Source organism: Caretta caretta, chromosome 6, assembly GCF_965140235.1.
Source record: "Caretta caretta isolate rCarCar2 chromosome 6, rCarCar1.hap1, whole genome shotgun sequence".
NCBI classification, from domain to species: Eukaryota; Metazoa; Chordata; order Testudines; family Cheloniidae; genus Caretta; species Caretta caretta.
This window is the reverse complement of record NC_134211.1, coordinates 4701760-4717441: the sequence shown is the minus strand read 5'-3', so window position 1 is coordinate 4717441 and position 15682 is coordinate 4701760. Positions and strand designations below refer to the sequence as shown.

The window sequence follows — 15682 nt, the reverse complement described above, 5'->3', positions numbered from 1 at the left end:
ATTACTAGTGATATCAGCAGTGTTCGAAAAGCATCACACTACACGAACGAAGTGAATTTCTCCAAGATCTAACTGCCTATACGTTCCAGCGGAACAGAACTTACAAGAGTGACTCAGTCAGTGAATAAACTTTTCTCGTGCTAGAACAGCCGCTAGAAAGAATTGCACCACAACTAGCATTCAGCGTCTCTCCGAGATCTAGCTGCCTCGTTGTGCAAGAACCCTTTCAGCAACAGCACCACCCGCTGTGCAGCGAGAGGCTGCGACTGAGGATGGAATGAGTATTGGGACTGAATCCTCAGCCCCAGAGGGTGAGAAGGGTCCCAGTGGGAGAAGAAGGAGGAGGTGATTAAATTAAAGGGGTGACTTATCTGCCTCTCCAGATTGGCTCATATTTTGGGGGTACACTGTGCGCTGTGGACCTCGACAGAGATGGGAGCACGGACCTGGTTCTAATCGGAGCCCCCATGTACCATACACCTCTGAATGGAGGACGGGTCTATAACTGCCTGATTAACTGGCCGGTAAGAAAGAGGATGGAGCCAGGGGGAAGATGGATGGCCTGGGGTTCTTCTTTGCCTGCACTGCCATGGGGTTGTGATGCTGGGACAATTAGCATGGCAGTAACAGGTGTGGTGCTCCAGGAAGTAGGATGGGGGGGGGGGGGATCGTTCGGGGAAGCTTTTCCCTGCCAGTCAGTTCTGGCCACAATGCCCCAGAGCGGTGCCAAGGAGCGCTTTGCTGCAGAGCAAGGGAAAGATGGTCAGTAGGGGCAGGGGTACTCTCTGCTGGAAGTCAGTGCTGATCCTTTCCCCATGTGTTTCCTTCGATGGGGCCTGCAGGGGATGACACTGATCTGCACCAAGACACTGCAGGGGCAGATGGGGCAGGCGTTCGCACGCTTTGGGGCCAGCATGTCCGAAATCGGGGACATCAGCGGGGACGGACAGACGGATGTGGCTATCGGGGCCCCCATGGAGAGCGACAATAGCGGGGCCTTGTACATCTTCCATGGGGAAAAGGGAGGCCTCAATCCCCAGTATAGACAGGTGAGCCCAGCTCCTGGGGGGAGGGGTCACCACAAAGCCCCGAAGAGACATGATGGGGCCCCACAGCCCCCTAGTGCCTATTAGCCTGTAGCTGCTGCTTTCCCATCCCTCACCCTCCGCTGCCCCCGGGTGCTCATTATACAGTACAGCCGCCCCTTTCCCACCCCTCACCCTCCGCTGCCCCCTAGTGCTCATTGTACAGAACAGCCGCCCCTTTCCCACCCCTCACCCTCCGCTGCCCCCTAGTGCCCATTGTACAGAACAGCCGCCCCTTTCCCACCCCTCACCCTCCACTGCCCCCCAGTGCCCATTATACAGAACAGCCGCCCCTTTCCCACCCCTCACCCTCTGCTGCCCCCTAGTGCCCATTGTACAGAACAGCCGCCCCTTTCCCACCCCTCACCCTCTGCTGCCCCCTAGTGCCCATTGTACAGTACAGCCGCCCCTTTCCCACCCCTCACCCTCCGCTGCCCCCTAGTGCCCATTGTACAGAACAGCCGCCCCTTTCCCACCCCTCACCCTCTGCTGCCCCCTAGTGCCCATTGTACAGTACAGCCGCCCCTTTCCCACCCCTCACCCTCTGCTGCCCCCTAGTGCCCATTGTACAGAACAGCCGCCCCTTTCCCATCCCGCACCCTCCGCTGCCCCCTAGTGCCCATTGTACAGAACAGCCACCCCTTTCCCACCCCTCACCCTCCGCTGCCCCCGAGTGCTCATTATACAGTACAGCCGCCCCTTTCCCACCCCTCACCCTCTGCTGCCCCCTAGTGCCCATTGTACAGAACAGCCGCCCCTTTCCCATCCCTCACCCTCCGCTGCCCCCTAGTGCCCATTGTACAGAACAGCCGCCCCTTTCCCACCCCTCACCCTCCGCTGCCCCCTAGTGCCCATTGTACAGAACAGCCACCCCTTTCCCATCCCTCACCCTCCACTGCCCCCTAGTGCCCATAATACAGTACAGCCGCCCCTTTCCTATCCCTCACCCTCCACTGCCCCCTAGTGCCCATAATACAGTACAGCCGCCCCTTTCCCATCCCTCACCCTCCACTGCCCCCTAGTGCCCATAATACAGTACAGCCGCCCCTTTCCCATCCCTCACCCTCCACTGCCCCCTAGTGCCCATTGTACAGAACAGCCGCCCCTTTCCCATCCCTCACCCTCTGCTGCCCCCTAGTGCCCATTATACAGTACAGCCACCCCTTTCCCACCCCTCACCCTCCACTGCCCCCTAGTGCCCATTGTACAGAACAGCCGCCCCTTTCCTACCTCTCACCCTCCGCTGCCCCCTAGTGCCCATTGTACAGAACAGCTGCCCCTTTCCCACCCCCACCCTCTGCTGCCTCCTAGTGCCCATTGTACAGTACAGCCGCCCCTTTCCCACCCCTCACCCTCCGCTGCCCCCTAGTACCCATTATACCAAACAGCCGCCCCTTCCCCGCCCCTTACTGCTCTCTCTGCCCCACAGCGCATAGAGGGGTCACAGTTTCCCAGCAGGCTGCACTACTTTGGCCAGGCCGCCAGTGGCGGGACAGACCTGACGGGGGACGGACTGCCAGACATCGCGGTGGGGGCACAAGGGCAGGTCCTGCTGCTGAGGTGAGTTACTCTGTGTCCTTGCGCTGCTCCACATGGCAGTCACAGACAGCACCAGTGCATGTGTGTGTGTGTGTGTGTGTGTGACTGCTGCCCCCTGCTGGAGAATGGCACAATGACAGCTCTGCTGCTCCCTTCTCTGCCCCCCAGCATCTCCTCTAGCAGAGCTGCGTGTCCATATCCCATCTCCCTGGGGTGCTGTGAGCACATCCAGGCTGGGTGGGAGGATCAGGGGAGGGAAGGGGCCTGGCCCCATTGCAGGGAGCAGCTGGGTGATGATTCTGTTCCTCCCATGGCAGGTCCCGGCCGGTGCTCAGAGTCAGGGTCTCCATCAGCTTCCAGCCCCCCATGATCCCAACCTCGGCCTTCGACTGCCAGGAGCAAGAGCAGCTTGACACGGAGGCCAGCAGGGCAAATATCTGCTTCACCGTCACTAAGGGCACCAGGGACAGCCTAGGTCAGACCAAACCCACCCCCTGCTCCCCTCCCCACTAAGAGAGACAGTCTCCTGCCCTGGGGTTGGATTGAAAACAGCGCCCTCTAGGGGGGAAAGGCCCGATGTCTCATTCCCCACCCCCCTGAGCCAGCCAGTGCCCCATGCTGGAATTGGATTGGAGCCAGTGCCCCCTAGAGGGGAAAAGCCCCATATTCCATTCCCACCTCCTGAGCCAGCCAGTCCCTCCCCTGGGGCCAGATTGGAGCTGGTGCCAAGGCCCCCTGTTCTGTGTCCCATTAACGATCCTGCTCTCACGTCTCTCTGACCCTTATTTCTCCTCTGTGATAGGCAACGGGATCTCCAGCACCATCCAGTACAGCCTGTCCTTGGACCCCGGGAGGACGAAGATCCGAGCCGCCTTCGACTCTACCGGCCCCGTCCTGAGCAGGGAACTGCGGCTCGGCATTGAGACGAAATGTGATCCGTATAAGATAAAGCTACCTGTGAGCACCGGGGTCCCAGCTCCTTCCCCTCCCGCTGTGTCTGCCCCTCCAACCCTGTCCCTTGCTCCCAAATCACCCAGAGAACAAACCTCTCTATGGATCCCACCTTTCCTCATGGGTCCCTACGTGTCTGTCTCCCCAGCTCTGCCCTGAGGACACCCTGACCCCCATCACCCTACGCCTCAACTACACCCTGACGGGGGAACCCATCACTTCCGCCAGCCGCCTCAGACCCATCCTGAGTGAGGACTCCACGCGGGTGTCTGCAGGCTCGGTAAGGCCGCCGGGGCCAGGCAAAGGGGTTTGTGACGGTCTGCAGAGGTTTTAGTGGGTGTGCTTTTGGTTACAGCACCGGTGCAGACTGTAGCAATGCTTGGTGTTAATGCGTGCAATTGTCGTGCGGGCGAGTGTTTGAGGGTTTAGGGGTTGTGCCGTTGGTGACATTGTTGATTCAGACTGCGGTGAGCTTGGTGAGGTTATCGTCTGAGGTTGGAGCGATTGTGTTGGTGACATTGGTTTAGATTAGACCGTACTGGTCTTGTTGGCAGTGTGAGGTGAGGTTATAGTGGTTTTGTTGGTGTTGACATTGCTGGTTCAGACTATACTGACCTTGGTGACTGTCTGAGGCACGGTGGGAGTGACTGTGTTGTAGATGCTGACATTGGTACAGAATATATTGGTGGTGGTGGGGAGATCAGTGGTGTTGGTGACCGTGTTGGTTGAGGATGTTGTGGCTGTGTTGTAAGTTACATGTTGGGACTGTACTGGTAGGTGGTTGCAGTTTAGACTGTGATGTTGGCGGAAGTGTAGTCTTAGGTAGAGTGGGTGAGTTGTTGTGACAGTGTTGGTTCAGATTGTATTGATACTGATTGTGGTTGTGGTTGAGACTATAGAGGTTTTGGTTGCGATGGCAGTGTCTGCATTGTTGGTAACGGTGTTGTTTCAGATTACATTTTTAGTAGTGGCTGATGAGATTGTAACGGTGTTGGTTACAGTGTTGGCTGAGATGGTAGTGGTTATGATGCTGGTCACGGTGTTGGTTAACACTTTATTGATTGTGGTGGTGATGGCAGAGTTGGTCGTGTGGTTCATAGTGTTGGCAGAGGTGGCGGCAGCTGCAATGCTGGTGAAACTGTCAAATCAGTATTGGGGCTGGTGGTTGTTGAGGCTGAGAATGCAGTGGTGGTGGGGACAGTGTTGCGGGAGGTTATTGCGGGTGTGTTCGTGGTGACGGTGTTAGTTCACACTGCACTGGTAGTGGTGGTGACAATTGAGATTGGAGGATGAGTGACAATGTTGACTGAGTTTCACTCCAATTCCCTCGCACCCACCCTGCTCCCTGCTTTCTCCCCGCAACCCCTTCCTGGATCTCTCTCTAGCTCCCGTTTGAGAAGGACTGTGGCAGTGACAAAGTCTGCACTGATGAACTACAAATTTCCTTCAATTTCTCAGGGTAAGAGAATTTCTTCACCCACTCTGCTTCCTCCCCCACACTCCATGGTGAGGCCTGTCTACTCCATCAGGCCTCAGACCATGCCACATTTCCATATGGCTTCTGAGTGGGCACCATTATAGGAAGCTCACAGAGCTGTTAGGGCACTGCCCTGAGGAAGCTCACCCCTTTCTCTCCCCCTTAGCTTGAGCACCCTGGTGGTGGGGGTCATCCCCGAACTCAACATCACCGTCTCCATCCAGAACCGCGGGGAGAATTCCTACAGCACCACAGTGCGGTTCTTCTACCCGGCCGCGCTATCCTACCGCCGGGTCCTGCTGCTCCAGGTACCACCCAATCCTCCCAAACACTGCAGGCATGGGGGGCAGGACACAGGGGATGGATGTGAGAGATCAGCTGGTGCAGAAAGCAGGCAGGGGCTCAGTAGGGGCCACTGTGCTGCAGGGGGCAGGCAGGGGGCGCTGTGCTGCAGGGCGTGGGCGGGGGGCTCAGCAGGGGGCGCTGTGCTGCAGGGGGCAGGGGGCTCAGCAGGGGCCCCTGTGCTGCAGGGGGCAGGCAGGGGGCTCAGCAGGGGGCGCTGTGCTGCAGGGGGCAGGCAGGGGGCTCAGCAGGGGGTGCTGTGCTGCAGGGCATGGGCGGGGGGCTCTGCAGGGGGCGCTGTGCTGCAGGGGGCAGGGGGCTCAGCAGGGGGCGCTGTGCTGCAGGGGGCAGGCAGGGGGCTCAGCAGGGGGCTCAGCAGGGGGTGCTGTGCTGCAGGGCATGGGCGGGGGGCTCTGCAGGGGGCGCTGTGCTGCAGGGCATGGGCGGGGGGCTCTGCAGGGGGCGCTGTGCTGCAGGGCATGGGCGGGGGGCTCTGCAGGGGGCGCTGTGCTGCAGGGGGCAGGCGGGGGCTCGGCAGGGGGCTCTGTGGGCCACATCTCTCACTGGCTGGTCTCTCGTGCTCAGTCCAACAGGAGAGCCGTGGCCGTTAAGTGCAGCTCAGCCGTGGGCTCCGAGGAACAGACTCAGAGAAACAGCACCTGCCACATCAACCACCCCATCTTCTGGAGCGGGGCTGAGGTAGGGATGGGCCCTGGCCTGTGGACTCCCCAGGGGTGAGCCCAGCTGAGAGCAGAGAGGGGCAGTTCCCTGGGGTCAGCCCAGCCCGTGACAAGCGATGTGCTGGGGAAAGCGCCCTGGGGAGTCCGGCGAGTCAGTGCAAACAGAGCCCTGAGGTCACTCCGGGGCTGGGGTCAGGCCCTGCTGGGGCTGCAAACCAAGGGCCAGACTTGGGGGGCTGGAAATCAGGCTTCACTGGGGGAGAAAATAACGAGGGGAGGGGCTGTTCCCTCCCACATTTGGGGTCCTTAAAAGAAGTGACTCGGGGGGGGGGGGGGGGGAGGGAGGCGACCGTGACTCAGTAAAAGACAAGGGAAAGGGAAGGAGCCAGCGTCATTGTCATGGCTGCCCCCAAACCCGTCCCCTCGGACCCAGCGTGACGCCACTGGGCCTTCATCATCCTGATCCCGAGAGGTGTCCTGATCCGACTGGGCCAGGCCCAGGGAGAGGGACCCACTTGCCCCTGCCCCCGGCGAGATCCAGACACCACCTGGGATGGGCGACTTTGTCTCCCCACCCCCGCCCCATGGGCTCCTTCCCTTCCCCGCCTTCTTTCTTCTCTTCTCGCTCCCCTCCGTCTCAGGAGCGTCTGGCTGAGCCGGCCACGCCTGTGGGTGGTGCTCGCTGCCGGGAGCCGGGGCTCAGGATGGCGGCGAAATCCAGCACCCGCACCAGCCCAAGGCTGGCCCCACTTGCCAGCTCTCGGAGCGGCTGCTCCGGGGTCTCTCCAGCAGGGAGGCTGCCGGCGAGGGGCAGCAGGGGCCGCAGAAGGGGCATTTTCTCCCTGCGCTGCTCTTTGCTCTCCCCACTTGTGCCTCTGCCCGGTGTTGTCCACCGGGAACCGGGGCTGGACTTTAACCCCCGCGCCCAGGCCGGCTCCAGCCCCTCCACTAACCTCCTCTCCTCCCCCAGCGGCCAGGGATTGCGTCCAGAGCCGCTCAGACGAGGCGGGGAGGATAAAACACTCTCTCCAGGCGCCGGGCAGGGGGAGGATAAAAGTCTTGCTGAACACGTTACAGTGCCAAGGCCTTAGCTGATTTCTTCTGCGACTGTGAGACAAGGACGGTGAATGGGGTGTGGCCACGGCACGGAGCCGGCTGAGGTCTCTGGATCCCAAACCGGGTTAATGCTGTCTGGCAGGGACAGGGTCATGTTGACACTTTTGCCTCTCTGGGCCCATTTATACCATCTAAGTTGATACAACAGACCCCCTGATCCCCTGTGCCTGCCCCGTCCCCGCAGTCTCTGGCAGTTCCCCAGGCCCTGAGCCCAGCAGCTCTCAACCCCTGTGTGTTTTCCAGGCCGTCTTCGTGGCCACCTTCGATGTCTCCTCTGAGGCCGACCTGGGGGACAGGCTGCAGATCACGGCCAATGCCAGCAGGTGAGGGGGCTGTGCAGGGCCAGGGGGCGGGGTGGGGGCAATGGGAGAGGGCCATACAGGCAACAGGGCAGGGCAGAGGCCGGATTTTAGCACTGAGAAGGAAGAAAACAAAGTAAGAAAGGATACAGCCATGGGTAGGAGAATGGATATAAGGAGGAAGGGCAGTGTGGATACCAGTCTAATAGGTCATACTGGCTGTAGAATGACCGTGCCTAATAGGGTACAGAATGCGAGCGAGGCCAAACAGCAAAAATTAAGATGTTTGTACACCAATGCGAGGAGCCTAGGTAACAAAATGGAGGAACTAGAGCTACTGGTGCAGGAAGTGAAACCAGATAAAGGGATAACAGAAACAGGGTGGAATAGGAGTCATGACTGGACGACAGGTATTGAAGGGGATGTGCTGTTTAGGAAAGACCGAAATAAAGGTAAAGGTGTTGGAATAGCATTGTATATCAATGATGAGGTAGAATGTAAAGAAATAAGAAGCGATGGAATGGATAAGACAGAGTCCGTCTGGGCAAAAATCACATTGGGGAAGAAAACTACTAGAGCCTGCCCTGGGATAGTGCTTGGGGTCTGCTAGAGACCGCCGGGATCTAATTTGGATATGGATAGAGCCCTCTTTAATGTTTTTAATGAAGTAAATACAAATGGAAACTGCGTGATCATGGGAGACTTTAACTTTCCAGATATAGACTGGAGGACGAGTGCTAGTAATAATAATAGGACTCAGATTTTCCTAGATGCGATAGCTGATGGATTCCTTCAGCAAGTAGTTGCTGAACCGACTAGAGGGGATGCCATTTTAGATTTGGTTTTGGTGAATAGTGAGGACCTCATAGAAGAAATGGTTGTAGGGGATAATCTTGGTTCAAGTGATCATGAGCTAATTCAGGTCAAACTGAACGGAAGGATTAACAAAAATAAATCTGCAACTCGGGTTTTTGATTTCAAAAGGGCTGACTTTCAAAAATTAAGGAAATTAGTTAGGGAAGTGGATTGGACTGAAGAATTTATGGATCTAAAGGTAGAGGAGGCCTGGGATTATTTAAAATCAAAGCTGCAGAAGCTATCGGAAGCCTGCATACCAAGAAAGGGGAACAAATTCATCGGCAGAAGTTGTAGACCAAGCTGGATGAGCAAGCATCTCAGAGAGGTGATTAAGAAAAAGCAGAAAGCATACAGGAAGTGGAAGATGGGAGGGATCAGCAAGGAAAGCTACCTTATTGAGGTCAGAACATGTAGGGATAAAGTGAGACAGGCTAAAAGTCAAGTAGAGTTGGACCTTACAAAGGGAATTAAAACCAATAGTAAAAGGTTCTGTCGCCATATAAATAAGAAAAAAACAAAGAAAGAAGAAGTGGGACTGCTAAACACTGAGAATGGAGTGGAGGTCAAGGATAATCTAGGCATGGCCCAATATCTAAACAAATACTTTGCCTCAGTCTTTAATAAGACTAAAGGGGATCTTAGGGATAATGGTAGCATGACAAATGGGAATGAGGATATGGAGGTAGATATTACTATATCTGAGGTAGAAGCGAAACTCAAACAGCTTACTGGGACTAAATCGGGGGGCCCAGATAATCTTCATCCAAGAATATTAAAGGAATTGGCACATGAAATTGCAAGCCCATTAGCAAGAATTTTTAATGAATCTGTAAACTCAGGGGTTGTACTATATGATTGGAGAATTGCTAACATAGTTCCTATTTTTAAGAAAGGGAAAAAAGTGATCCGGGTAATTATAGGCCTGTTAGTTTGACATCTGTAGTATGCAAGGTCTTGGAAAAAATTTTGAAGGAGAAGGTAGTTAAGGACATTGAAGTCAATGGTAAATGGGACAAAATACAACATGGTTTTACAAAAGGTAGATCATGCCAAACCAACCCGATCTCCTTCTTTGAGAAAGTAACAGATTTTTTAGACAAAGGAAACGCAGTGGATCTAATTTACCTCGATTTCAGTAAGGCATTTGATATCATGCCACAGGGGGAATTATTAGTTAAATTGGATAAGATGGGGATCAATAGGAAAATTGAAAGGTGGATAAGGAATTGGTTAAAGGGGAGACTACAACGGGTCCTCCTGAAAGGTGAACTGTCAGGCTGGAGGGAGGTTACCAGTGGAGTTCCTCAAGGATCGGTTTTGGGACCAATCTTATTTAATCTTTTTATTACTGACCTCAGCACAAAAAGTGGGAGTGTGCTAATAAAGTTTGCGGATGATACAAAGCTGGGAGGTATTGCCAATTTAGAGAAGGACTGGGATATCCTACAGGAGGATCTGGATGACCTTGTAAATTGGAGTAATAGTAATAGGATGAAATTTAACAGTGAGAAGTGTAAGGTCATGCATTTAGGGATTAATAACAAGAATTTTAGTTATAAGCTAGGGACGCATCAATTAGAAGTAACGGAGGAGGAAAAAGACCTTGGAGTATTGGTTGATCATAGGATGACTATGAGCCGCCAATGTCATAAGGCTGTTAAAAAAGCTAATGCGGTCTTGGGATGCATCAGGAGAGGTATTTCCAGTAGGGATAAGGAGGTTTTAGTACCATTATACAAGGCACTGGTGAGACCTCACCTGGAATACTGTGTGCAGTTCTGGTCTCCCATGTTTAAGAAGGATGAATTCAAACTGGAACAGGTACAGAGAAGGGCTACTGGGATGATCCGAGGAATGGAAAACTTGTCTTATGAAAGGAGACTCAGGGAGCTTGGCTTGTTTAGCCTATCTAAAAGAAGGTTGAGGGGAGATATGATTGCTCTCTATAAATATATCAGAGGGATAAATACCGGAGAGGGAGAGGAATTATTTAAGCTCAGTACCAATGTGGATACAAGAACAAATGGATATAAACTGGCCACTAGGAAGATTAGACTTGAAATTAGACGAAGGTTTCTAACCATCAGAGGAGTGAAGTTTTGGAACAGCCTTCCAAGGGAAGCAGTGGGGCCAAAGATCTATCTGGCTTTAAGATTAAACTCGATAAGTTTATGGAGGAGATGGTATGATGGGATAACATGCTTTTGGTAATTAAATATTCATGGTAAATAGGCCCAATGGCCTGTGATGGGATATTATATGGGGTGGGATCCGAGTTACCCAGGAAAGAATTTTCTGTAGTATCTGGCTGATGAATCTTGCCCATATGCTCAGGGTTTAGCTGATTGCCATATTTGGGGTCGGGAAGGAATTTTCCTCCAGGGCAGATTTGAAGAGGCCCTGGAGGTTTTTCGCCTTCCTCTGTAGCATGGGGCACGGGTCACTTGCTGGAGGATTCTCTGCTCCTTGAAGTCTTTAAACTACGATTTGAGGACTTCAGTAGCTCAGATATAGGTGTGAGGTTTTTTGCAGGAGTGGGTGGGTGAAATTCTGTGGCTTGCGTTGTGCAGGAGGTCAGACTAGATGATCATAATGGTCCCTTCTGACCTAAATATCTATGAATCTATGAATCCGTGATGCAGCCTCCCTGCACAGTTATCTGCCTGCATCTCCTCATGTCTCTCCCCTTTGTCCTCCACTCCCCCCAGTGACAATGGCGGCCCCATCACCGAGCGCATGAATCACCGGGCGGAGCTGCCGGTCAAGTACGGCATCTTCGTCATCCTCAACAGGTAGGTCAGTGTGGAGACAGAGCGGAGAGCGCCCCCTACTGGGTCCCCTGTTCCTTGCAACACAGCGCCCCCTAGCGCTGCACGGGGTCATAGGTGCCAGTGCTGATTGCAAGGGGAGAGTGCCCCCTATTGAGCCCTTCCCTGTAGCACAGCGCCCCCTTCTGGACATGACACCCCACCGCCACTCTCCAGCCCCATCCAGCACACTCCCGTCTCTCTCCTTCCTTCCGTCCTTTTCCTCCCCCAGCCTCGAGGAGTCGACCAAGTACGTCAACTTCTCTGTCAAGGACGCAGAGACAAGTATGCCAGTGACACATGGGTACGAGGTGAGGCCGGCGGCACAGAGTGCGAGGGGGGAGATGGGGCAAGAGGGAGGGAGTGGAAGTGGTTGAATGGGATCTAGTGGGTTAGAGCACGGAGGGGGAGGGAGAGGGAAGCGGTGGGCAGGGAGCCAGGACTCCTGGGTTCTATCCCCAGCTCTGGCAGGGGAGTGGGGTCTGAGTGACAGAGCGGGGGCTGGGGATCAGAGCTCCTGGGTTCTCTTCCTGCAGTGCCCTGTAGCGAGTCTGTTTCTTTCAGGTCAAGAACCTGCGGCAGCGAAGCGTCCCCATCTCGGTCACGTTCCAGTTCCCCGTGGAGCTGAGCGGGGTCCGGGTGTGGGACGCCTCTGAGGTCGTCCCCTCCAAGGTACCTGCCTCTCCCTGCCCTTGTGTGTGTGAGATGGGCCCAGTGACATCTGCTCGGCCCTACAGCGTCCCCTGCTGGGACAGGCTGCTTACGGGGGAAACACACCCTGTCCCCACCCCCTAAACCAGCCAGTCCCCTGTCCTAGGGCCGGATTAGAGCCAGTGCCCCATGAGGGGAAAGGCCCCGGGTCCCCTTCCCGTCCCCGTTAACACCGTGTCTCTCTCCCTCCCCAGCCCCAGCTGGCTCAGTGCACCAGTGAGGCTGAAACGCCGGGTTCGAAGGACTTTGTGAAGCAGATGAGCGAGCGCCCCCTGCTGGTGAGTACAGGCTGGTGCGGGTCCCAGCAGCCCCTTCCCCTCCGCACTAACACAGACAGCGAGTGGGGGGCTGAGCTGGGGGAGGGACCCCTGCTATAAACAGACCCAGACCCTCATGGCCATGCTGAGCCCCTGCATGCCCCCTGCCTCACCCGGCGATATCCTTCCGCCCCAGGACTGCTCTGTGGCCACCTGTAAGAAGATCCGGTGCAGAATCGCCTCCCTGGAATTGCAGCAGCCGCTGGAGTTTATGATCAAAGGGAACGTCAGCTTCCAGTGGGTCTCCCAGGTACGAGAGCTGCCTCTGCCTCCTGGCACGAGATGAGGGATCCCCCTACCCCCTGTGTAAACAACTCCTCTTCCCTTCCCCAGAGGTGGCTGCATCTCAGTGCCAGGCAAGGGATTGCCCCTGTGTGAATGGCCTGTAAATTGCTCTGGGTCCCTCTGGGTTGTTGCTCCGGCCTGGTTTGTGCCATTTCTGGTCAGGGACGGTGAATTTATCTGTTCCAGACTCAGCAGCAGAAAGTGAGTCTGGTGAGCGAGGCCCAGATTGAATACGAGGAGAGGAAATACACCCAGAAGGAGGGATTCATCCAGCGCCAGGTACCAGAGTGACTGTGCCCGGGATAGAGAGAGCATCGGGTAGTGGTTAGAGCTGGGAGCCAGGACTCCTGGGTCCTGTCCCTGCTCTGGATTGAAGTGGGGTCTGGGGGTTTAGAGCAGGGGCGGGTGATGGTGCCAGGACTCCTGGGTCCCCATCTCACAGCTCCTCTCCCGCAGGTGCAGACGGTGGTGGAGCACTCCGAGGTCTATAACTACCTGCCCATCATCGTGGGCAGCAGCGTGGGGGGCCTGGTCCTGCTGGCTCTCATCACTGCAGCCCTCTACAAGGTGAGGGGGGTAGGGCTTGGACCCCTCCCCCACAGCTCATCACCCTGGGGGTGGGGCCTGTGACTCTCCCAGCTGGTGGGGAAGGGGAGAGGGTATTTACTTTGGGGGCTCCCACACCCCAACCCCCCACCAGGCATGAGTCCATCTGTTTCTGGCTGGCTGGCTCTCACCTTCTCTCCCCTCTGTCTCCTTCCAGTTTGGCTTCTTCAAGCGCCAGTACAAGCAGAGGATGGAGGGTGATGGGGCCGAGCCGGCCCAGAGCGGTGCCTCCCCTCCCCCCGGCGCCCCCAAACAATAGCTCCACCCACATCACCCCCCATGGGCTGCTCCAGATCCACACACCAAACTGACAAGCAGGACTTGGAACAAGCCTTCAGAGCATCCATGGGGGGCTGGGAGCCAGGACTCCTGAGTTCTATCCCCAATGGTGGGACGGGAGTGGGGTCTAGTGGGTTAGAGCAGGGGGGCTGGAGCCAGGACTCCTGGGTTCTCTCCCAGAAGTGGGAGGGGAGTGGGGTCTAGTGCATTAGAGCGGGAGGGGCTGAGTCTCTCTGCACCTCAGTTTCCCCACTTGTAACGTGGGGAGAATTATCCTGCCATTTTCTATTTATACTGTGAGCTATTTGGCGCACGGCTTGACTATCACTGTGAAGATGGCACTCCCAGAGTAATGGGGTGCCTTGATCTCAGCTGGACTCCTTGCGGCACCGGGGCCCCCATCTCATTCAGGGTCTCGAGGTGCTATTGGATAACGTCCAATAAAGCCAAGCTCTCGGAGTCATTCGCCTGCCTTGCCAGATATCTCAGGTCGTTTCAAACCATCCCCAAATCCAACGGGTGCGTTTGTGGACGGGAAAGGGGAATGTGGTGTGGCTCCAGGCCAGGCTTCCAGGCCACGCAAGGGGACGAAATCACTCGCACCACGTATTGTCATGGAGCTCTCTGCTCGCAGCTCGACGGCACCTCCTCGTGGCCACTCTGGGGATAACTCTGCCCGGCTGATGCCCCTTCCAGTGGTTGCATCCCATCACTCTCTGGTACTCTCAGTCTGTGGCCCTGCTCTTGCTGGCTGCTACCTCTTCATGACTTGCCCCTCCGGCCAGCTCACTAAGTGGATTCCTTTGCTGGGGTAGGACACTTTCCAGATCTCTCCAGCGAAAGCACACTCAACTGTCCTCGCACCCACTGCCCTGACCCTGTCCCTTCTGCCGTGACCCAGACAGCCTGCTAGCTGGCTGCCCCTGGCAGTGCCCCCCAGCAGGGGAACCCAGACCTTCCCTCTTCTCTGGGTTCCACCCCAGGGCCCTTTACCAGACAGTCAAAGTCTGCACATCTTCCCTAACCTCACTGTTTTCACCCCTGGACCACTTCCTACCTTGCTTCCCCACATCCTAGTCAGCCCCCTCTCTCCTAGGTCTCATGGATTCCTGCCCCTCCTTTCCTCTCCCTTCCCTGCCACACCTCACTCTGCAGCCCTCTCTTTGGTATCAGGCTCTTGGCTTGATGTAAACCCTGCCTGGTCCCTCACAAATGAGCCTGCATCCAATTAGCAGCCTCCCCGTAGCCTAAATCTCTCCCCTGTTTGCCACTTAATTGGGCCTGCCTGGCCTAATTCAACCCGCTCAGGGCCGGTGTGGGGAGTAAGTCCCTTCACCCTGATTGAAAAGGACACAGTAAATTCCCTCCCCAGCAGATTTACCCTGAGGAACTCCCTGTCACATGAAGTGAGGAGGCCAAGCGCTGTGGTTAGGGAGAATGAGAGGTTGGTATAGACCCTGAGCTGTGTGAGGTCGTTTCATAGGAGCTGCAAGCCCTAGCACAAAGTGATGGCAGCTAGCGATCAGTCTAAGCGGCTTATCGAAAGGAAGATCAAGAGGTCACTCGGTTGCGGTGTTAGGAGAAAATCCCATGTTCTAAAGAGCTCTGGCCCTAGGCTCACCCCCCACATTGCCTCTGACACCACTCCAGCCCCCAGCTGCGCAGCCAGACCCCAGGCTCCAGCCCTGGGCTCAACCTCCACCATTGCTCTGTCCCCCGCTGCTTCCTTCAGCCCTCTACCCAGCCCCCATCCTCCCTGCCCCCCTCCACCTCCCCATCTAGGGCTTAATGTGTCCCCTAGCTTGCTGGGGCTGAGTAAGTCTGCTGTGAAAAGTGATATTAACAAATATACAACTATCAGTTTTCACAGTAGCAGACTTACTAGCTAGCAAGTCTGAAAAAAATATCAACCGAAAAAGCAAAACATGCAAAGCACATTATTTGTGTTTCTCGTCTGTTTAGGTCTAAAGAATAGAGACAATTGTACATTATTTTTATTATTGAGTCTGCAAAAAATAACCCTACGTAAATAAATTACAGTGATTTGGACATGGGTACGAGCATATTTATTTGTTTTTCCTAAAGTTAATTACATATTTTAGGAAAAACTGTCACAGCGACCACCAGCAAGAGTTGATGGCCACTCGCTGAGGCCACCAAAAAATTTGTTGTGAGAACCCCTGATCTAGTCTGACCTCCTGTCTAACACGGGCCATAGGACTGCCCTGAATTCGTCCTGGTTTGAAGCAGAGCAGTGGATCTCTCAGAAAAGAGCAACCCATCTTGAGTTACAAATCGCCAGTGACAGAGAATTCACCGTGGCCTTTAGT

At 55.4% G+C, this 15682-nt stretch overlaps 1 protein-coding gene across 1 annotated transcript in view; it reads left to right on the top strand.

Moving 5' to 3' along the window:
- The window catches only part of LOC125638246 (integrin alpha-D), a 48806-nt gene extending 34995 nt beyond the window's left edge, over positions 1–13811 (top strand). Inside the window, exons 14-31 of the mRNA XM_075129185.1 lie at positions 384–524; positions 843–1049; positions 2515–2645; positions 2942–3099; positions 3427–3581; positions 3724–3855; positions 4961–5034; positions 5219–5360; positions 5980–6093; positions 7434–7513; positions 11056–11139; positions 11387–11465; positions 11719–11826; positions 12060–12143; positions 12319–12432; positions 12654–12746; positions 12924–13034; positions 13231–13811. Of these exons, the coding sequence (XP_074985286.1) occupies positions 384–524; positions 843–1049; positions 2515–2645; positions 2942–3099; positions 3427–3581; positions 3724–3855; positions 4961–5034; positions 5219–5360; positions 5980–6093; positions 7434–7513; positions 11056–11139; positions 11387–11465; positions 11719–11826; positions 12060–12143; positions 12319–12432; positions 12654–12746; positions 12924–13034; positions 13231–13332 (2109 nt within the window). The 3' untranslated portion in view covers positions 13333–13811. The remainder of the gene's footprint in view (positions 1–383; positions 525–842; positions 1050–2514; positions 2646–2941; positions 3100–3426; positions 3582–3723; positions 3856–4960; positions 5035–5218; positions 5361–5979; positions 6094–7433; positions 7514–11055; positions 11140–11386; positions 11466–11718; positions 11827–12059; positions 12144–12318; positions 12433–12653; positions 12747–12923; positions 13035–13230) is intronic.
- The last annotated feature ends 1871 nt before the right edge of the window (positions 13812–15682 follow it).